The sequence below is a fragment of the Brachyhypopomus gauderio genome, chromosome 14 (genome assembly GCF_052324685.1).
Source record: "Brachyhypopomus gauderio isolate BG-103 chromosome 14, BGAUD_0.2, whole genome shotgun sequence".
Lineage (NCBI taxonomy): Eukaryota > Metazoa > Chordata > Actinopteri > Gymnotiformes > Hypopomidae > Brachyhypopomus > Brachyhypopomus gauderio.
In genome coordinates, this window is record NC_135224.1 from 16,213,413 (window position 1) to 16,237,590 (window position 24,178).

At 42.7% G+C, this 24,178-nt stretch overlaps 2 protein-coding genes across 2 annotated transcripts; both read left to right on the forward strand.

Moving 5' to 3' along the window:
• Nucleotides 1–678: 678 nt before the first annotated feature.
• Nucleotides 679–4,457, forward strand: sox17 (SRY-box transcription factor 17). Its single transcript, XM_076973301.1, has 2 exons — nt 679–1,233; nt 3,145–4,457. Exons 1-2 carry the CDS (start codon nt 945–947, stop codon nt 4,182–4,184), a joined length of 1,329 nt encoding a protein of 442 aa, XP_076829416.1. The 5' UTR covers nt 679–944; the 3' UTR covers nt 4,185–4,457.
• A 3,790-nt stretch (nt 4,458–8,247) lies between these two features.
• On the forward strand, nt 8,248–23,565 carry LOC143475709 (uncharacterized). The gene is made up of 5 exons (XM_076973625.1): nt 8,248–8,686; nt 11,557–11,625; nt 12,196–12,901; nt 16,382–16,523; nt 17,103–23,565. Exons 3-5 carry the CDS (start codon nt 12,203–12,205, stop codon nt 22,664–22,666), a joined length of 6,405 nt encoding a protein of 2,134 aa, XP_076829740.1. The 5' UTR covers nt 8,248–8,686; nt 11,557–11,625; nt 12,196–12,202; the 3' UTR covers nt 22,667–23,565.
• Nucleotides 23,566–24,178: the final 613 nt, after the last annotated feature.

Sequence of the window (24,178 nt, forward strand, 5' to 3'; positions counted from 1 at the left end):
TTGGCACTGTTTGCAAATGTAGCCAATAACACCTACACTCTGATGCTATGCTAGAAACGTGAGAAACTCGAAGTAATCGTCTCCTTTTACGTGCGGGGGCGGTCTGGTCCAATTTGAATTCACCGTCTAGTTACATCATTGTCGATCACTCATGGTAACTGTAGCCTATAATATTAATAATGCCTGAATTCATGCAATGCTAATAACACCGCCTTACTCCACCTTCAGCCTCCTTACTCCACCTTCAGCCTCCTTACCCCACCTTCAGCCGTACTATGGTAAAATTGACAGGAAAGTGAAACATGGTAGTGTGAAAAACTAGGTAACATTGAGAACGAAACTGACAATAAATAAATATAAATCCTCACACAAGACTTAAAAAACTTCAGAGAACTTTTGGGAATCATACCCCTCGGGATCTATAGATAGTTGGCTGTTTCGTTGAAATAATTAAATAATAATAATAATTATTATTATTATTATTATTAAATAAGTAATATTTTTTCTGAAACATTTTCAACGACAAACTCGTTTTTCTTGTCTGGCTGAAAGAACAGTGGCAGATATAAATGTAATTTGGCCGAGGGTTCGCCTATTTCCACTCATGTCCCACAAAGGTCCCCAGGGGCCCCGAGCTCACTTGGGCTCTCATCTCCACCTTCAGGCGCGCGAGCCCTCCCACCCCCTCGCGATTGGTCGCCGCTGCGCTTAAAGCTCGTGGAATCCCTCTGCGTTATTCTGATCTGACTTTTGGAAATCCCGGAACACACCATCATCACCGGCAGAGAAAGCGGACGAGCAACACAGGCACAAATATCTCTGCTTTGATACAAAACTTTTCTCTCATCTCTCGCGACGAGTTCGCCCCGCCACCGCAAAGTACAGGTATAAGTGAGGATACGCGCGAGCCGAAGGTGCGTGTGGGTACCCGTCCTTGCGCGGAGATGAGCAGTCCCGATGCGGGCTACGCCAGCGACGATCCAAGCCAAGCTCGCGGCACCGGTTCAATCATGATGCCCGGCATGGGGCAGTGCGCGTGGACAGACCCGCTCAGCCCTCTAGCAGACACCAAAGCCAAAAGTGACTCGTGCGCTGGGGGTCCAGGGCGTGGGAAGAGCGAACCACGCATCCGCAGGCCAATGAATGCATTCATGGTTTGGGCAAAAGATGAGCGAAAGAGACTTGCACAACAAAATCCCGACCTCCACAATGCTGAACTCAGCAAAATGCTCGGTAAGTGGAATCATTAACACTTAACGTTACATGCATTTTGTTTCACGTCTTTAAATTGTGCATTATGTAACCGTGCACGGTGCCTGAACTATTTTGCAAAAGAATCCTCTCATAAGTGAGTAATTTAATTGGAAGGTTTAACGTTACTGAAAATGGGGACCGGTGTTTAAGTGGAACAAAACATCGTCACGTAATTACTTGTTTATTGTTAACGGTTTTTGGTAAAAGGGATTTGGAAGAAATACGGATGAATATTCGTGACTTTTGGTGACTGCAGCTGGCAGTGCGAAGTGCAGATCTAACTTAATGTGCTGCTTTAATTTAATCTAATTAGTTTTTTGCAAGTATGTCTATTTCAAACACAGTCAGTCAAATATATATTTTAATTATATGCAGATATTATAGACTCTAAACCACTGTAAGGAAAACGTTTGGTGTCATTGGCCTTTTATTGAAGAAAGTACTTCATAGCATTTATAAGGCCTATAAGGCTTCATAGCATGTATAATAAGAAATGTGTTTAAATTTGAACCTAAACCACCAACCATTTGTTTATGAGACAGGATCAAATTTAGTTATGACTCACAATAAGATGAAGAATGAACATTATACCATTCATTACGTTTCATCTTTTGCATATTCAGCTGATCTAACTTAAATGTTTTTTAACATTCTCTGCACTTATTATACCATGGGAGGCTTCTTTATTTCCACAGATTTAACCTCTTACCAACAACATGTTTGATGGGGTTGGGATGCCGAAGTATAGTGTCAGATAAAATCATATGCTAATGTAAACATTGTGGGAATATTATTAAAGACCAATGCGTTCTTGTTTAATAAAAGACTAACACAGTTTTGTTTATTCACAACTGAACTGTTGTCATGAAATCTTATACATGTTATAAGTGATAAAAGTTCATGTTAATGTTAAATGCTAATAAACACACTGTCTTATTCTTCATAGAAAGGGCATTCCCTGAAACAAGCTAGCTAGCCAGAGCAGGAGGTCACTGGTTTGATGGCAGCTGATAACAGCCATTGTGCCCTTGAGGCGCTAAACTCCTATCTTGGGTTGCCCCATACTAGCCACCTGTGGGTTGCCCCAGGCAAAAGGGTCAATGAATGTAAATAGCAAATTAATGTCAATAGTAAAATAAATAAAGAAAGGTAAGATAAATAAACAGAGTATTATTAACAGAGTATTACTGAGTATTATTACTACAGCTGTTTGTTTAAGGGTTGAATTATTAATATTATATAAATATTAGTTAAGTACTGAAGGAATTAAGATGTAATTAATATTGTCAAATCTGTGCAAAGGTGTTGCTGATATGGTCATATATGGCTACAATTAGTCAGCCCCATCTATGTTGGTGTTTGGAACGATGGCCTCTAGGGTATTCTTAGGTATGGAGCCACATGGTTTTTGACTGCACTGGGCCAAAGCATTGTGTTATTATTATATTATCCATATACATATTCCTGTTGTCTCATGTAAAGTGAAATATGGAGACTGTGTGCATGACTAGTCACTAGATCCCGAGAATATACATAGAGACACCAGACAGCAATGTGGGGAGTTGGTGAAACTTTGTTTGGATTCCATCAAAGTTATACGGCAAAAACCTAGAAGGACATTTGCTATTTATACCCATCCCTGACCCGGCCCGTTTACATTAGGAGATTGAGTTTTAAGTGATATTTGTATTCATATGTAATATCCTTGTTGAAAGTACATTGGACAGAAATGGACTTATACTACTAGAACCTGATACAAATTGTATATGGTTTACACACACTGTTTAATTTGACTTTTTTCTAGTGATATTTTTTCAACAATGACCTCTATGATCTCTATGTTGACCCAGCCTGCCCTTTTACCTGTATCTCTCTGTCCCTGTTTGATAGGCAAGTCGTGGAAATCGCTGTCGGTGGTGGACAAGCGGCCGTTTGTGGAGGAGGCGGAGCGTCTGCGTGTGCAGCACATGCAGGACCACCCGAACTACAAGTACCGGCCTCGGCGCCGCAAACAGGTCAAGAGGATCAAACGCCTGGACTCTGGCTTCCTGCTGCCTGGGACGACCGAGCCCCACGTCCCCCTGGGCATGGAGGGTCTGGGGATGGGCTATTCCTTGCCCCCTGCCGGTTTGCCTCAGGGGGGCCTGCCTCAGTACTGCGATGCGCAGGGTCTCTTTGAGCCCTACAGTCTGCCCACGCCTGAGTCCTCCCCCATGGACGGGCTGGGGGCGGAGACGTTCTTTGTCGGACACCCTCAGGACGAGAGTTCCCAGGCGGCCTATAGCTACAGTCAGCACCAAGAATACGCACCCCATGGACACCCTCACCATAACGCCAACACACAGATCCACGGCTGTACGCGGGGGGACACGCACCCGCACTCACAACACACGCATCCCGGCACCAACGCACACGCGCTCGTGAGCGCACACTCCCACAGCAACGGCCAGACCGGCGCGATGACCAGCGCGCACTCTCAGGAACTGGCCAATGCCACCGGCGGTGCGCAGATGGGTCATAATATCAATACTTCCCACAATCCTCTCCACCCCCATCCACTGTCTCAGGTACTCTTCAACAGGAACCTATCACCCGGCTCCAATCAGGGTCCACCTGCTGCCTACCTGCCCTGCCAGTCCGCTCTAGGTGCGTTCTACAACCCTGCCTCTCAAGTGAAGCACCCAGATGAGGATCTGTCTCCTCCCCAGGACAGTCATACACATCCACTTCTAGCTGACCAGCACACACGTACCCCCACCGAAGCACACCGACATGGACCCGAGATGCTGAGTGAGGTCGATGCCAGTGAATTTGAGCAGTACCTCTCATACGGGGTTTCTCACGCACCAATGCAGGGGCCTGACCTAATCTCCTCTGTACTATCAGACGCTAGCACTGCTGTGTACTACTGTAACTACAACAACACCTGAGTGCCCTGAACTACAAGAGCACCTCCTGACAACCTGGCCAACACATTCTCACATGTTCATGTATTCATACAGCACACTAGCAAAAGGAGTAAAAAGACCTCTAAAAGTTGGGAATTATATACATTGAATTTTTTAATAAAACTTTTTAATTTTAACTTTTAATATGACACAATAACACTGAGAAACACTGTAAATATCTTATTTTATATAATAAAATGTACAGTGATTAGCATATTAAAATGTAATTTCATACTTTTTTGCACTTTTAGAAAATAAAAATCGCAATGAAGAATTTTGCTTATCTTTGTCAATTTGTTAATAATAATAATGTGTATTTGTATTTGTTTTCTACATCCCCCCCATCCGTCCATCCCTGTCCCTGTGCCGTTTGTTTCTAATCTAGGCATTGTGTACTTCTGACCCTCCTTTTCTCTTTGTGTGTATGTGTGTGTGTGTGTGTGTGTGTGTGAGTGGCCACACATGCATGTATTCTTGCTGTAGGGAAACAGAGATTAACACACTTCTTCCTGTTTAAGGCAGCTTTGTTGGTTCCAATGACTTAAATATGATCGTAATCTCTGCAACTTCACCAAACAAAGACCATCATCAACATCAATAAGAGGCTAAGCACTACCACCCCACACAACACACACACACTAGCACCACACACACACACACACACACACACACACTAGCACCACTCACTCACACAAACGTAAGCCTGAAAGGGCCTGACAATTAAAGCCACATATTGTCCTTAATCTTATATTAGAAACAATCCATGTTGGTCTGCCTGGGCGGGCATGTTGCTAAGTGCAGTTAGGTCTCTATTCATGTTCTGCTTCAAGAAGGAAGAGGCTTTTTTGGAGCAGGTCACCAACACTGACCCTCAATCCTTTTTTAGAAAAAAACGACGGAAACATGCAACAGCGGCAGGTTTTTACACAGACACCCAGATTCCCACACACAGTGTGTGTGTGTGTGTGTGTGTGTGTGTGTGTGTGTGTGTGTGTGTGTGTGTGTGTGTGTGTGTGTGTGTGTAAATTTTGTTGTGTGAGCTAACGGCCAAACAATAGGCTTTGTCCCCACCCAGAAGCACCTGACTGGGAGTGTTTGTAAGAGAGAGGTGTATTGTGGCGGGGGCTGGGGGTAGCTGACTAGACCCAATACCCACATTTACAAGCCAACTAATGACAATCCTAACACTGATGGTGCAGAAAGACAGAAAACGCTCCTGTGCATGTGCTGTTTTGACCACAACGAAAACGTTCAATAAACCAACAAAACAAGACAGAGCCAATGAGAAGTTGCGTGAGTGTGTGCTGTCATTTCCAGCCAACGTTTAGTGAAGGACACAGTGTCAGAGGCAGCTGCAGTGGCCGGGGTGTCTCCCGCCTGAAACGGAATGTATGTGTGAGTGTATGTGCATTTGAACGTATGCTTATTTGACTCTGTGTGTGCGCACACGCCTGTGTGTGTGTGTGTGTGTGCGTGTGTGTGTGTGTGTGTGTGTGTGTGTGTGAGTGTGTGTGAGTGTGTGACCAGGTTTTATAATCCTTGGAATATGAGTCTCCTCCCTGGCCTTATCACTTTCATAGGAACGGCTTTCCCAAACCCAGTCCAGTTGTGCAGCTTCTAAATATAAACTCACACTTGATCGGCTCTCCAGTCTCTGACACAATAAGCTATTTTCACTGATTTGACTTTTAGGAGTGTGTATATATATCACTCAAGCTGACACTCACAGTCTTAAAATGTTCCAGTGAGGTAAGGGTCTCGTCCGGACTTCAGAGGTTTCTAATGTGAATAGCAGGAGACAAAGCAAACTATTTTTGAGTTAAATGCACGGTCTTACCTTATGAGTTAAAATAAACCTGATTCTGCGGTTATAACAGTCCTTTGATTGGAAGGGGCTGGAGGGTCACTTTAAGATGAAATGGAATCTTTAAAGTTTGATCAAGATAAAAATTGAGAAATATGTTTAGTGAGTTAAAATTCAATGTGCTGCCATAACTATTAGATTTAGAGGTCCACTGGCTTTCATGATGAATTTGGCAAAATGCAACAAATGTGGTAGCATTACTAGCTTATACACACCTCAACAATACAAGATGACAGGGAAGTGAGACTCAGATGGCAGTTCAGCAGTTCAGCATGGCTTCAAGATCTATATAAAACTGCCTTTTTTGTTGTTTGTTTATTGCTATGTTATTTATCCAAAATCACTGCATTTTCTTAGCACTTAAGTTTTTTAAGGTGTTTTTAAGTAAGTTAGTTTAAGATTTTTTGTTCTCTTGTTTTGTGTATAATATATCAACAAGATGGCAATTTTAGTGTGCATTAAAAATAGGTTATGTTTTGGATGTAGCCATTGATGTATTTACGAACAAAAAGATGAATGTTCATTGTGTTTAATATTGGAGCGTTTGTGGAAGGTTCCAAGAGCACCTGTTCACATTTCCTTGGTAAAGGGACTGTCTAGTCAACTCACCCTGTGAAAGATTAGCTGGGAACATCCTCACTTGGTCAGGAAACAAAGTTCACTCAAATTCACATTGCTTCCACTACTCTGGGAAAGACAGAAGGATTTCCTCCTAAATAAGAATACATCAAAATAAAACTAAATAAAGAAGAAAGGGCACACCATAACACAGGTCAGACACCGTTGTTGGAATATGCCTTTGGTGTGTGTGTGTGTGTGTGTGTGTGTGTGTGTGTTTGTGTGTGCATGTCTGTCTGTTTATGAGCATGTTCTGTGAGTGTGTGTGTCAGTCTGTGTGTGTGTGTGTGTGTGTGTCTGTTTATGAGTGTGGTCTGTGTGTGTGTGTGTCTGTCTGTCTGTCTGTTTATGAGTGTGGTCTGTGTGTGTGTGTCTTTCCCAGGCTTGCTTCAGAGAGGGGGTCACAGCAATGTTCCTGTTTATCATTCAAGTTCCACATTAGCACCTGAGCAGAATAGGAACAGACACACCAGCAAAAACACAAGTTGTTTGTTGATTTTTTCTTGTTTTTTTGTGGTTGGGTTGTGGATGGGGTGTTTGAATTAGACAACACCCCAGAGAGGGGAAATAGCCAGACTGCAATAAGGCATTTTGATCAAGCCAACTTGATTTTGGACTTTGAAATAAAAATCAAAGCTATCTTCTTTAAATGTAAAAGCTATCAGTACTTTAAATCACCTGGACTTCTGTTTATCTAATTTCCCCCTTATTGCAACGTATGTAAGACATAGGTAGGCCTATGTGATCTTTAATAGATCTTTAGGAACTCGCTTATATTTGTAAATGATAGATAATGGATTTAAAAAACGACCAAAACTAACCAACACTTACCTCAGTTCACAGCTAGGCTACGATAAGTATTATATAGAAAGCCCCTAATCTGGATACTCGTAGACGAACGCATAGAAGTCTGACGGTTCGGAGTATACTACCCGGATGCATGCTAACTTCGCTGTAGACCACGTCTTTCTCTAAACGGCATTTCAGTGATTTTTTAATTCTGTATTAATACGAAACCTTTTGACATGCTACAGGATCGAATGCTTTTCTATTTACGCCACTAAAAGTCGTCGGATACAAGAATTTCATGTGTTGAAAGTGAACAGGTATGTCTAGCGCACGTGAACTACGTGGTTTACCCGCCAGAGGGCGCTCGCATGCTGTCGAGACTTATTTGAGCGCAATTCTTGGCTAAATTAATTCTTGGTTAAATGATGGAAGACACGCAATATGACTACCTCCTGTGGTTTCACTGAAGAGACCAGAGGGAAAACTGGATTAAGTACAGTTAATCGTTTTAGATTAATAGACTGAAGTAATATAAAAAATCTCAAGCTGTTTGCTACTTGTAAAATCTTATTAACTCGAAAGTTATTTTGGTTGAGCGTTTCAGAGTTTTCACTTAATGGAGGGATAAAAATAAGATAATGAAACAAACTTGTGAAGTAAGTGTGTGACTGGGAGGTGAGGGTGTGTGCGTGCACAAACATGTACGTATGTGTGTAGGTTAGATTTATAGAGAACAGGCTAAGGTGAGACTATTGTTCTGCTGTAATCTGCTCTGATAGCTGTTTCCTTATGACAAAAAGTGGGTGTATGTATGTCTGATTCTGTCAAAACATTTATGCTTGCGAACTATGTTTCTATGTATGTCTTAGTGTCATAGTGTCTTAGTTTTAACTGTATGCCAGTGTGTGTGTGTGTGTGTGTGTGTGTGTGTGTGTGTGTGTGTGTGTGTGTGTGTGTGTATGGGTATGACCCGGGCAGTTTCGTTCACTGGCGTGATGTGGGGCTTGAGGCCAGTGCAGTTGGGAATTCCAGTGGAAGAGCGGTCAGGACCTGGAGCAACGAGGAGCCGGGCAGCAGGAAGTGCTTCACCAGAAGTCAGCCCTGGAATCTCCACTTCCTCCGCAAAATGATCCCTGGAGCCTGGACTCGTCCCTCCATCATGCCAGCATAGGCTGGGCTTTCATCTTCACTTCCAACACATCCATTTACTGAGGTAACTCAGGAGGTCACTAGACATGCTTGGGAAACAGTGAGAAGGAAATAGAATGGCAGAGAAAGGGAGGTTGGCTGAAAGGAAGAGAACATGTGATTTCTTGTTTGTGTGTGTGTGTGTGTGTGTGTGTGTGTGCGTGCGTGCGTGCGTGCGTGTGTGTGTGTGTGTATGGGTGTGTGTGTGTGTGTGTGGGCGTGTGCATGGTTGAGTTTGTGTGTGTGTGTGTGTGCGTGTGCATGGGTGTGTTTGTGTGTGTGTGTGTGTGTGCGTGCGTTTGTGTGTGTGTGTGTGCGTGTGCATGGGTGTGTTTGTGTGTCTGTGTGTGTGTGTGTGTGTGTGTGTGTAGGTGTGTGTGTGTGTGTGTGTGTGTGTGTGTGTGGGCGTGTGCATGGGTGAGTTTGTGTGTGTGTGTGTGTGTGTGTGCGTGTGCATGGGTGTGTTTGTGTGTGTGTGTGTGTGTGTGTGTGTGTGTGTGCGTGTGCATGGGTGTGTTTGTGTGTGTGTGTGTGTGTGCGTGTGCATGGGTGTGTTTGTGTGTGTGTGTGTGTGTGTGTGTGTGTGTGTGTGCGCGTGTGCATGGGTGTGTTTGTGTGTGTGTGTGTGTGTGTGTGTGTGTGTGTGTGTGTGTGTGTGTGTGTGTGCGTGTGCATGGGTGTGTTTGTGTGTGTGTGTGTGTGTGTGTGTGTGTGTGTGTGTGTGTGTGTGTGTGTGTGTGTGTGTGTGTGTGTGTGCGTGTGCATGGGTGTGTTTGTGTGTGTGTGTGTGTGTGTGTGTGTGTGTGTGTGTTCATCCTGAATGTGTTCCCAGACAGTTTCCCAGTAAGTGTCCAGGGATCTGGAGCCGGCGCCTGTGCTGCAGTGAAGGGTTAAATATAGAGCCAGACATTCAGTTCAGATATGTCACTACTGCACAGCCTGGGACCATCCGGGATGGGACATCAGGTTTTGTCGTGTGTGTGAGCCTGTGTGTTTACTGCACAGACGAAATTTCACATCAATTAAGCAGTGAATAGGTACAATGAAAGGTTTTCAGACACACTCTGTATCTCGCACCCACAACACACAAACACACACACGAACACGCGGCCTCTTATCAGTAGTGGGAAAGAAGCTTACTCTGCTGGATGTTTGACATTCCTACTCTCCATTTCATTTTGGGAATGGGACAGACTCAGTAGGAGACCACACTGGCATTCCAAAGTTCTTCAATTCCTCCAGGTCCAACATTCCTTCCCTATGTATATATACTAAGGGAGCGTGTGCACATTCCAACTGGTCGTCGCTCCCCTGGGTTATTGTAGTTCTTTGATCTTTCTCCACTTTATTCCAGCCTCAGGTGAGGTTAATCTCAGAGTATGTGTGTTTTTGCGTGCAATATGTAGTGCATAATAAGTGTCTATGCAGTTTCTAAATTAATACTGTATCTCTAGAAATAGGCCCTTATTTCTTCTTTGTTTGTTTTTTTTATGATTGTTGGAAGGAGATCATATTTCTTCACACTCTCTGTCTCTCTCTCACTCACACACTCACTCACACACACACACACACACACACACACACACACACACACACACACACACACACACACACACACACACACACACACACACACACACACACACACACACACATATACACACACTCACACACACACACACACACACACACACACAGTAGTTTTGTGTATTGGCTTGGTTGCCATGCATACTGACAACTGGATTTCACAAAGACATGATTGTCTGAGCATTTTCACCAACAATTAAGCATTAAGAAACTAACCAGAGTAGGTGATGTGGAGGTCACACTGTGGTCATCTGTCACTCTCACTCATTCCTCTTTTTCTCATATAATAGAGACACACATGCACACACACACACACGCACACACACACACACACACACACACACACACACACACACACACACACACACACACACACACACACACACACACACACACACACACACACACATAGTCTGTCCTTATCCTTCTTATCCATGCACACTGAGATTAGGCCAAGGCCTAAAACACAAACAGAGTTGGTGTGGCACGAATTGTAACTTCAGACACAAAAAGACTCAGTTGTGAGGTTTTATTTCTTATAGCTAGCGGAAACGTGCATAGGTTTATATTGGCCATTTGCCGTAGTCAGTCCTTTCCGAGGTCAAACAAGGCGAGCAGATTCCGAGACAAGACCAGGATTCAGTCTAGCGGTGTAGTCTAAAGGGGAAGCGTGGGTCAGCACGCTGGTAGACAAGGCAGGAGAAACACTCAGTAAGCAACATGGTAGGCAATACTTCACAAAGAGGAAACTCTGAGTATGCTGTATAAGCATGCCATTATCAGTGAGAGGAAAACAATGAACAGGTGGTGCGAGTTAGAACTGTGGTGCGTGTGATCGTGTGTGCCGATGTAGGTCAGGGGATGTGGTGGATCTGGGTGGAGCATTGGGAGTGTGTGTGTTGAGTGTGTGTGTTGAGTGTGTGTGTTGAGTGGGTGTGTTGGATTCATGACAGCAGGGCCACTGTGACAGGACCTAATCCTGAAGTTATCTGCAGAGAAGTGTTATTGATCAGACACTTATGTATTTATTGAGTACATATTGTAGATAATTGTACACATCTTATTTTTATTTCTGTTGATGTCTGTTTATATGTATGATCTATAAAGTTACTCAGACATGCACAATAGTTCTTGCCTCTTGTGAGCTTTCATCACTTGTCCACACCTATGCACAGAAAACATAAACGCACGCCCACACGCACACGTGTATAAGAGCTCTCTCAGTGCAGATGGGATTAGCACAGCGCATAGATTAAGCGAATTAACACATAATCCATGACCCAAAATAACTGTCGGCCTCCATCACAGAGTTCCACATAAAACACGAGAGTGCCAGCACACAGATCTTCTCCTCTCACCAGCAACATGGGAAATCTGGTAAGTGTGAAAATACTTTTTGAGTGCGTTGATACTGAATGTGTGTCAGCTTCTTATCCCGTCTTGAGCACTGGTTTGAAGTATTAATACATATGGTATTGCCCTGCCCCTCCTCCATGAGGGAAAGGTCTTTAAAGCTGCAAAGAACATGCGTGTGAGCAGTGTGCTTGAATAACAAAAGGACTGTGAGGAGGATGGATCCGCTTTTATTTTCTAAACTTTATTAAGGGTTTTTTTAATGCTATAACAGATTGTATACAGATTGTAAGTGTGACTGCTGAAAGACATTTTGTTCAGGGATGGGTTACATGAGGAAAATAAAAAGAACATTTCTATAATTATAATTCGTAATACTCACTTTCTAGAATCTATTTTTTCTTTTCATGTATTCTTATTGCCGGTGTTAGTGCACCAAAATCAAATATTAGTTAATGTAATATACAAAATAATAATAATATACAAAATTACATTTTTGTGAATTTCACCCACTGCTGCTGTTCAGTCAATCAGTTTCTCTCTCCTCACCTTTTCTTTCACACCCCTCTCTTCTCTTATTGGCTGCTGTCACAGTAAGGTTATGAACGAGGCACCAAAAGTATGGAAGGCACCGCCCCCTGTCCAATCCTGGGCCAGTGACCGCACACACATGACATCGCGTCAACCATACATGACTGAGCCAATCACCTCAAAGCATGTGTGCTTCTATAAAAGTGGCGACGCCCAGTTCAATGGCTTACCGGTGGTTATTAACAGCCGCACGTTCAAGACCTTCGAGGCGCTGCTGGACAGCCTGTCGAAGCGTGTCCCGCTGCCCTTTGGGGTTCGCACTATCACCACGCCACGCGGCCGTACAGCCATCCGAACTCTCGACCAGCTGCGCCACGGCCAGTCCTACATCTGCTCCGATAAGCGCACCGTCAAGCCCATCGACCTGGAGCGGGCACGCCACAAGCCACCTCCGTGGTACCACGCCCAACCGCTTACCGGCAGGCCCCCTGCCCGACAGGGCCGGGGTCAACCTCAGGGCCGGGGTCAGGGTCAACCTCATAGCCGGAGGCCAGTCCACCACGGCACACGAGGGGCCAAGCGAAGCCGTCGTGCCACCCTGCTGCACACGCCCAGGCGCCTGGTGGTGTTCCGCAATGGAAAACCTGAAGTCAGGCGTACGCTGTTACTGCAGAAGAGGACCACCCACTCCTTTGAGGTGCTGCTAGATCACATATCTGAGGCCATGCGCTTCCCTGTGCTGAAGCTGCACACTCCTGATGGAAGCAGGGTGAGATGTCTAGTGCTCTTTCAGACTTTGTTTGCCTTTTGTTTCTAGTGTCAGACAGTGGCTCTTGCTCTGAAGTTGCATCATTGTGATCACATGATTACAAATATTGTGAGGTATACACATTTACTTACACCTGTAACTATAAGGAGTCCAATGACCTCTCTTTTTGATTCGTTGGATCAAAATTGGTTTGCCACCTTACATGGTCCACAGTTGCCAGAAGATGGTGAAGACTCCTAGTGTTTTGAATGTATACTAGCTCATAATACCTCATTCTAACTCTCTAGCACTGCTCTATAGTTACACTACACGACTTCAGTTACTACTACTGCTCTATAGTTACACTACACGACTTCAGTTACTAGTACTGCTCTATAGTTACACTACACCACTTCGGTTACTACTACTGCTTGCTCCATAGTTACACTACACCACATCAGATACTATACTGCTCTATAGTTACACTACACCACTTCAGTTACTACTACTGCTCCATAGTTACACTACACCACATCAGTTACTACTACTGCTCTATAGTTACACTACACCACTTCAGTTACTACTACTGATCCATAGATACAATACACCACTTCAGTTACTACTACTGCTCAATAGTTACACTACACCACTTCAGTTACTGGTACGGCTCTATAGTTACACTACACCACTTCAGTTACTACTACTGCTCTATAGTTACACTACACCACTTCAGTTACTACTACTGCTCCATAGTTACACTACACCACTTCAGTTACTGGTACGGCTCTATAGTTACACTACACCACTTCAGTTACTACTACTGCTCAATAGTTACACTACACCACTTCAGTTACTGGTATGGCTCTATAGTTACACTACACCACTTCAGTTACTAGTACGGCTCTATAGTTACACTACACCACTTCAGTTACTACTACTGCTCCATAGTTACACTACACCACATCAGTTACTACTACTGCTCTATAGTTACACTACACCACTTCAGTTACTACTACTGCTCCATAGTTACACTACACCACTTCAGTTACTGGTACGGCTCTATAGTTACACTACACCACTTCAGTTACTACTACTGCTCAATAGTTACACTACACCACTTCAGTTACTGGTATGGCTCTATAGTTACACTACACCACTTCAGTTACTAGTACGGCTCTATAGTTACACTACACCACTTCAGTTACTACTACTGCTCCATAGTTACACTACACCACATCAGTTACTACTACTGCTCTATAGTTACACTACACCACTTCAGTTACTACTACTGATCCATAGATACAATACACCACTTCAGTTACTACTACTGCTCAATAGTTACACTACACCACTTCAGTTACTGGTACGGCTCTATAGTTACACTACACCACTTCAGTTACTACTACTGCTCTATAGTTACACTACACCACTTTAGTTACTACTACTGCTCCAGGGACGAGGCTAGGGTATTTTTAGTGGTGCTAGAGCACCACCGTGAAGTTGCTCAGCACCCCCTGGCTTAACACATTTTAAAAATATTATATTATGCAAAAACCTTGCTCTGCACCTGCGCAATACTTTGGTATTGTGCCTCTGTGAGTACTGGGGGCTGGGCACCCCTAAAGACCAGATCCTAAAATCGCCCCTGTACTGCTCCATAGTTACACTACACCACATCAGTTACTACTACTGCTCTATAGTTACACTACACCACTTCAGTTACTACTACTGATCCATAGATACAATGCACCACTTCAGTTACTACTACTGCTCTATAGTTACACTACACCACTTCAGTTAGTAGTACGGCTCTATAGTTACACTACACCACTTCAGTTACTACTACTGCGCCATATTTACACTACACCACTTCAGTTACTACTACTGCTCTATAGTTACACTACACCACTTCAGTTACTAGTATGGCTCTATAGTTACACTACACCACTTCAGTTACTACTACTGCTCTATAGTTACACTACACCACTTCAGTTACTACTACTGCTCAGTTCCCAGTATTGCTCCTCAGTTTCACTCTAATTTACCACTGGAGTTACATGCTGTCACGTAGGGCAACGCCCCCTCTCGTAGCTGTCACTCTGGGTTCCCTCATGTCCGTGTTCCCTGCCTGTTTGTCCCGCCCTGCTCGTTGGTTTTGATGGATTCCTTGTTTGTTACCACGCCCCTGTGTCATTGTCATCACCTGTTCCTAGTTTAGTCCTGTGTATATTAGTCCCTGTGTCTCCCAGGTCTAGTTGTCGGTCTTTTTGTTTTTCTCTGTGTTTTGCCTGTTCGCCCTAGTGCTGCTGTTCCGTGAGTCTTCCTTGTTGTGTTCGCTATGTCTGTCCATATTTCGTGTCCTGACTGCCTACCCGTTATGACCCATGCCTGTCACTTCGACTCTGCCTATGGAATTTCCCTTAATAAATCTCGCTCTCCTCAGCGTTTGTGTCCGCCTCCCTGTTCTGCCCCGTGCAGAACGTTACACATGCTGTTGTTGTTAGCACTGCTAGCATTTTTTTAAGGGTGTTTATATACATAGACTGAATTCAATTAATTGGATAGAACCTGTAAATTTTCTTTCTGCGGTGCAGGATCAACATTGGTTAAGGTTTTACACTAGCATCAACTACATAATAATATGGCAGCTGTTTGTGACACTTATTAAGGTAACACTTGAAAAGATGTCTCTGCATTGTTAACTGTTGGAGAGGTGTGAACCAACTTTTGTAGAACTTTATGATTCTATAAGAAAAGTCTGCTGCTAAATTAAAAAAGTTTTGGCTGTGTAACCATTTTGGTTGCAGTGAGCACAGTTGTTCATTTGAATACAACAATGGCTTGTCCACAGTTGCCATGAGCATAACTAACACTGAGGTTTGAGAAGGACTCACCTCCTGTAACATTAAGCCTCTTTACCATTTTATCCTATTATACAGTACAGCATCATGGGACAGGGAGATAAGAAATAAACTGTAATAGAAACCTTCAACTACTGAAGATTATTTTATAGCAACTAAAAATCAATCACAGTTGAAAACAACCTATCCGCAACTCAAAGATATATCAAATATGCAAGTATGCTACTAAAATTAACTATTATTTGAACAATTTTAATTTACTTATTATTTTGCAATTTTCCATCTTACCCCTTACCCTCACCTGCAATTATTTCATTCTACAAAGTAAATATCTCCATCTTAAAAGCCACCTTTTAATATGGAGATATTTACTTTGTAGAATGAAATAATTGCAGGTTCAACAAATGTGAATGACTAAATAATTACTAAATTCTTTTCGAGATAATTTGGACTAATTGCGGCTTGGTATATAATTTTTATAATGTATTATACATTATATAATGTATAATAATTTCTTCACTAGTCTGAAAAAGAGATATTACTTACTACATCAGTACTCAAACGACTCCATAAAGAGTTGTTTGATGAGCTGCTCACAGCTGAGTGTGTGATGAAGTAAATGTGTTTTGCTGCATTGCAGTTGGATGGTCTTTCTGCTCTGGTCTTGTGTTCGGGGATTGTGGTAGCTGCTGGCCGTGAACCTTTCAGAAAAGGAGACTACGATGTCCAGAAACCCTCCGCTCCAACTTGGCTACCAACAGGACAGCAGCATCCTATGTTGCGTAAGTCCAATCTGTCCACTTCAATGTAAACATTCAGTCATGCCAATAAAGCTATCTTGACTTGACTTGGTTTGCTGTTGAAATTCTACATTCAACTATTAATATTTTTAGCAGCTTGCATCAATGTAAGCTGAATTGGTGTGTTTTTATAGGTTTTCCTCACATGGTATTTAATTGAAACTACTGAAACACTTTTTGTGCAAGCAAAGAGCGGTTTTGTAATGTTTTTGCTTTTAATGCTCAGTTGTATTTGTGCCTACTGGCTTGAATATGTGTAACTGGCTATGACTGAGATTATCTGACATGAATCGCTGAGACACTGGTATCTCCAGTAATACCTACCATGACCTACATATTAGAACATAACTAGCTCTCATCGCTGCTCTCACCGATCATCTCCTCCCTTTCTCTTTCTCTTCCTGTCAATACTGCTGCTGTTCTGGCCTGGCAATTTTACTTGATGGACTTCACGTCTACTTCTGTTTGATTCTGGTAAAATCCCTTTATCATCCCCTTTATTCATGTCTATGCTGCATCTATGTCTGTGCTTATCCACTTATTGACAATTTACTTTTAAAGGTAAAAAAAACTGCATGATCAGCAGTACCAATTCTGCTTTCTCACCATCTTCAGAGCACTACAGTATAAGTCAAATACAAAAACCTTTTGAAGGTAGCGCTTGTGATTGTACAAGTTACCTTCCTGGTTCTGTGGAAAGGGAGACTGGCCCGCTCATTGAATATGTGGAAAAGATGAACACACCCGCATGTCTGGATTGCGATGGTGAGGAAAACATCCAGGTGCCCAATGACGAAGACATTGAAAAGTCCTTTCGGGTAAACCAGGATGGGACCATGACTGTAGAGATGAAGGTACGCCTGACTATTAAAGAGGAGGAGACAGTCCAGTGGACAACCACACTGAGTCGCTCCAGCATTGCCAGTCAAATGAACTGCATCTCTGAATCTGATCTGGGCAGATCTTTGACGGACAGAATTCCTGCTGATGTTCATGTTGTGACCTCAGATGTAATTCAAAGCTGTCCTGATGACCAGAGTGATGTCTCTAATAAGGACAGCAGTATAAGGCAAGGACTAATGGAGGACGCTGTAGAGAAGGACAACATGGGTGTAAAAGAAACACTTCATCCTCTTTCTTCTGCCTTTGGGTGGTGCGAACGTCAACAGAAGCAATTATCCGTTGACACAGCAAGGAACCATACTGAAGCAGAGAGTGAGGAAAATGCTTTTGGATCATATGACTACAGGAAAGAGGCGAGGAATGGTGAAAAGAGTCAAGGCAGCATTCGCCCAGTACCCAAACCCCGCAGTGCCCTTACCACTGACCCGAACACATTCACCTCCCAGCGACGGTCCAGTTTCTACAAACCGGTAGAGATCCTACAAGATGGTAGCGACCATGAGACCATGATTCATGTCTATGGGCAGCAGGTCTGCCAGGAAAATATCTTTGCAAATAAGCAGTTATGCGTCCAGGGCATGGACATCTGTGGTTCACGCATGGAATATACAGAAACCTGTGATACAGTATTTCCTGAAAAGTTTAACGGAACAGTTGCCTTTTGCAGTGAGAACTTGGTGTCTGAGCCTCAGGCCAGCACCACTTATAAGACACTCAACAGACAGGAACACCTCCACACACCATGTAACAAAAACATCCCTCATGAAATCATAAGCACTGAGTCCAGAATGTGTTCTCCTATGACAGACTTTATTAATCATTCCGCCTCTAGAAATATATCAACAGGTGATACTAGCAAGAGGAGAAAGGCAGTAAGACTAATTGTGAAAAAGAATCATATTTTTCAGGGTTCTGAGCGAAAACGAAAGGATAATGAAACTGATATTCTAAAAGAAATAAAGAAAATAAGAGCTGTTATTTTTAGACAAGCAACTACGCATTATAGAGCAAAAGCTGCAAAAAAGCTGTTAAAAAGGAGAAACTTCTCTACTCACAGTCATGTGAAAATTCCTGCTGTGTTTCCTAACACTACTCAGTTAAAATCACAAAGTCCAAATCAATTATCAGGTGAGGGAAAGCTATTTACCAATGAGAAGATGCCTGCCAAAGGGCACCTGTCCAGCAGGAAACCAAACAAAGATTCAACCTCATCAAAAAAAACCCTGCTTCATGAGGAGCAGGATTTTTATCGAGAGTCACAGGAGCTTAGAGAAAGTATCTGCCTTCCTCCTTTGCATTCCTCATCCTCAATTTTCAGAGAATATGTAGAACTCTGGTTGCAGAAAAATGAACCTAACTCACATTCTGAACAGGCGCAAGTGGCCCCTACCGAAACACAGTGCTCTCCAAAGCTATCAGTTATGACCGCAGATGCTGTGGGTGCTAGAAAAGCAGCAAAGGACAATTTAGCATGTTGTGTTTCACTAGATTATACTTTATCGTCTGAAAATCAGTTAAGTAAAAACAAGTCTTCTGAACAGAATTTATTATTGAGCGATAATACCTCAGAGAAAAATAGCATCCAAACAGTACTGCCAGAAAATGTTTGTTTAAAGAAGGTACCCTTTAATAGTAATGATACCTCAAAAAATAACTCAGCTTCAAGTGAATCATTAAAGCTATCAGAATTATCAAAACATCAGGAAATTGATAAATCATTGAACAAAACATCACCAGGTAATGGCCATGTTAATTTGTCACCTTTCCTTAGAGATTCCTCTTCAGAAAATACTCCTCTCAGCCAAACCTTCTTAGATTTAATACCACAAAACAATACTTTGTTGAAGGCATCGCTATTCAGTTGTCAACCTGAGGGAAAAAAATTATTTCACAGAAATAAAACTTCTGACAAGAAGTCAGATACCCTACATTCTGGTCTGAGCAAGAAACCTGAACCCAAAAGCACACTATTGGACAAATCACAAGTAAGTAGTGATTCAGCAAAGTCAAACGGAAATAAACCAACTGTTAGCCCACAGGGGTATGCAGGCAGACGTGAAGGAGATAAACATCCGTCATTAAAGACATTATCAGATGCAGAAATTATAGAAAAACCACAAACAGTCAACATGGCAGTAAGTGGAGATATGAGGCACGTTCTTGAGGAGCTCTACCGTTCCATTTGGACGCTCTGTGAAACGACGCGGCAGAAACGGCGGTGTGGTTTGGAGAAGTCCAACAGCCTGCCAGATTTCTCCTCACACATGGCCACTACATTTGGCTCTTCGTCACGACTGCTCATGGCCTTCCTCTCAGTTATGGCCCTGAAAGACGGTCTGTCCAACTTAAATCCACAGCGCCAAGCAGAGGGCAACCGGAGCTGTTCTGAGGCTCTGTTTTTGCTTCAGTCGCTTAAGGAGATAGCAGCCATAGAAGACGCAGAGCAGTTAACAGTCAGTCTGAATGCTTTGCAGAATTTAGTATCTGTTCAACTGCTAGAGAGTTGGAGAGGGTTTCAGGAGCTGAACAACAGGTCGCAGAGTCACAGTACTATGACAGACTCCTCTAAGAGTTGCTCTCACAGTGGGCTGGGGTTTGAGGAGCAGGTCATTCACGGGCTCATGGAAGAACTAGGTGTTCCTGACAGGGTCAGAGAGGAGCTAGCAGATTTCTGCACTCAAGAGGAGAGCAACAGAGGTAATCAGGCCGAAGGATCAGAAGAGGTACATGAGTCTTTATCAGAGGCGAAGCTGAATAGGTTCCTAGCACAACTCTTAGACGAAGAAACAATCAGGTTCCCGCACTCTGTATTTGAAGAGGAGGTAAACGCATATGTTAAATCGGTAATTAAAAAAGCTATAAAAACACACCTCAAAGAGAGTGGAAGTTCAGTGCTGTCTATGGCACAATTTGTGGCTTGCACTGAACAAGAAATCAAAGTGTTAACTGAAAAGGATAGAAACATCTGTTACATAGAGAGAACAGAGCAGGATGACCATGAACTTGCCTCTGACATCTGCGAGGAAATGCCTTCTCATGAGTACATGTTGGAAGAAAAAACAGAGGGGAGAACTGCCAAGCCAGTAAGAAGAGAGGAAAGGGAACAAGTGGATGCAAATCACAAGGGAGAACAAAGACTAGACAAGGAACAATATGTTCTGGAGAAGAATACTGAATATCCTAATACACTAGATTACACTGATAAAAATGAGGATGAGGAAAAAGAGAGGAATGCAAGAGAAAATGATGAAGACTGGATTGCTGATAAGGACTGTGAGTCACCTAGTAGCAGTGATGATAAACTGAGCACTTCTCAGGAGGGGAAATTCAGTTTAGGGGAACGCAGCTTAGGAAACAGGTTTGTTGAAGATGTTATGAGCACAAGCTTTTCTGAAGATCAAGTCTATGACGAAGAACATCTTCAAATGAATGCAGTAAGATCCCAGAAAGATACCATGAAACAACCTTTATATAAATTGCAAAAAGAAAATCCCATCAGAGAAGCACAGTGTCAATTACACAGTGGCACATATTGTGTGGAGCACAGTGTACAGTGTAGAATGCCAACTACCCTCTGTGGTATTCATGTAGAATCACAGATGAAAGAGGACAAGAATCAACTTGAGGCAGAGCAGCAACAGGTAATCTATGAGGAGAAAATTGTTTATTCTGAGGAGGAGCGGGTGGTCTTGAATGCATCAGAATGCTTTACAATCGATCAAGAACATTTTGTGGAGCCATTGGATTACGACCCAGACAGAACTGCAGAAGGATGTGAAGAAAACACACTACATTGTACTGGAAAAAAGAAAAGTTCAGATTCAGTAGTGGATCTAATCATTAATCTGGAGTCATCCTCACAAAGAGTGAGCAATACACCTGTATTTTTGGTACATAGTAAGCTACAAGAAGTTTCAGAGACTGATATCTTAACTAATGTTTCTGATATCTCCAGTGAAACTGATAGAAAACAGGGGATTAAAAGTGCTTCTTCTAAGGTCCAAACACAAGGCAAAAAGGACAATGAAAAGCATGTCCATCGGGTCTCACCAAAAGAATCACTAAATATGACCAGAACAGCTAAGCAGTCATGCATGGATATGACATCAGAACTCCTTTCCTCTTCATTAGCGTTCAGCTATGATTCTCCAAGCAGCTCTATGGCACAAGAGCCAGACAGAAGCACTCAAGTTAACAGAGTAAAGTCAATCAGAGAGATGTTTCTTGCTAAGAGCAACACTAGAAAACAGAATGCAAAAAGACATTCACCCAGTTCAAATTCTGATCTGTCTGACTGTCAACCTCAAACCTCTGACAGTGGGGGGAACCACTCCCAGACATCACCTGAGACATACAGTGGAAAAGATGATACTAGCCGGTCCATTGCCAAAGGCTTTGTCAGAAAAACCATTGAGCGTCTCTATGGAAGAAGTCATTCAGATGGTACGACAGATGTTAAGAGGTCAGTATCTGATTCCAAGGGGAAGCATAGAGTTCCTGGAAGGACCGATGTAAATAATTTGATCTCCTTCCATGAAGCTTCCCCACAGGGAGTGACTGATTTATCATACTTCAATGCCACAAGCTCCTTTGATGCCTTCAACGATTCAACTCAATGTGTGAGTTCATATTCCAAGTTTGAACCAGGAGATGCCATTCTTACTGATAAAGGTCATCCGTTGCCTTGTGAAAACCAGTCAATTCATGAAATATCCCCAGAGCTCCAAGAAATTCCCAAGAAGGAGACTAAGATCACCATATCAGTTAAGCCTGGTCAGATTGTTGTTAAGGAAGATGTTCCATATTCATTATTTCACCCAGCTTCTCCTCATAGGTCCCTCCCTTCCACTGAGCTTGAAGAACTGTCTGGGCCATCAGGACCAAAGTTCACCTATTTCAACCTTCCAAATGCAAGTGACTCTGAGCTGGAGCTGGAAGAAAAGAAACTCGGCACTTCTGATAAGGCAGAGGTTAAAGTCACCCCTCTGACACGAACATCTAGGTCCTGGGAGACCTGGACCAACTTTCTGCCTGCCTTCAGGCCACCGGTTGTCAAGAAAGCAGATAATAAGGTGCACCCAACGGGGGGAGCTGCAGGTCCTGTAGTCACCCAGCCAGTTAAGGGACAGAGTTCACACACAGAAATCATGAGGTGTTCCACAGAATCTGATCTCCTGGACATGCTTTTCCTATTTTGTGGACAGCACTGTCCTCTTCTCTAAATCAGCGATTTATCATCGTACCTGTTAAATTAATTTGCTCACATGGTGCTGCATGTCTCAGTAATCAGCTGAATGCATGACTCCCACATTCATTATGGCCAGCACTGCTTCACATGTTAATGTGATAGATTTAATAAAATAAGATTTCAGAGGTGCTGAAGAACCATCTTGATTAGGCAGCATAACTGCTGATTATTAATTAGCACTTATGGTGAGAGAATGTGAATAGTTTTGTGCCTTATCTCTCATCATATCTCTCAGTCGGCAGTTGGAACTGTTGTGCAAAGAAAGAGACTGATTAAACTACAGATGGCTTTAAAAACATTTCAGGTTTTTGTAGATTAGTGCCAGCTAGTATCTCCTACATGGGTCTGGGACACAGATGTCCACTCCTACATGGGTCTGGGACACAGGTGTCCACTCCTACATGGGTCTGGGACACAGGTGTCCACTCCTGCATGGGTCTGGGACACAGGTGTCCACTCCTGCATGGGTCTGAGACAGAGGTGTCCACTCCCACATGTCATATAAATCAACTCCTCTCCCATTGGTTACAAATCTGCCAATTATTTTTCTTATTTCTTATTAAGATAATTACTATTGTGTTACAATTACTTCATGCTGTTTTTAGTTTGTGCATTTATGTCTGTTTAATGTTGCATATTTCTGTCTTTACTACTTAACTAATTGATACATGCTGTTGTATAGATGCAGAAGCAATAGATTTGGTAGATTTGCTTTTAAGATTTTAGTATCAATAGACATGTATGCCATTACCCTGAGTCTCTTTAGCAGGATCAATGTAAAGTACTGTATATTAAAAAAGGAAAACCCCAAATTTATCTGGAAAACCAATGGCAGCTGGCATTTTATTTCGTTTATTTATTTATTTTTATGAATTTCAGTAAAGGTTTATTTTTTATGTTTGACGGTTCTTAGTCTCTCATGAAGTAGAAGAGGTTTGTACCACTAGATGGCAGAATAAGAAATCTGCTGCAGTTACTCTGTCTGTCCACATGGTGGCAGAAAATACTCAGCATCGACAGGCTTTCTTTATACCGAAAACTGCGGAATATATACGAACGTACGCATGAGAGCACATATCCACACTGTCATCCTAAGAGTTATAGTAAGCGCGAAGTGGAGTGTGGCATTTCATTCCTAATATATTGTAAGTGGCATTCAAGCCTAGACCTACTAAACTCCATGCGCCATATTTTAGGTCTAAACTTGAATATGACTTAAAATATATATGAACCACCATGTTCTCTTTGCATTGTATGGAAGGGACAGAAGTTTCTAATCAGACATTTTTGGCTGATCTGATGGCTGGTAGTTTGTATGGAGCTATTATAGTGTCACCAGAACCTGAACCTGAAATCATTATTACTTGAAAAAACAGTCTGTAAAATCCTCGCAGGTATGCAAAAATTCGAGTTAAAATTCAGGTTCAGGTCGAAATTCAGGTTCGGGTCGCAATTCAGGTTCGGGTCAAAATTCAGGTTCGGGTCG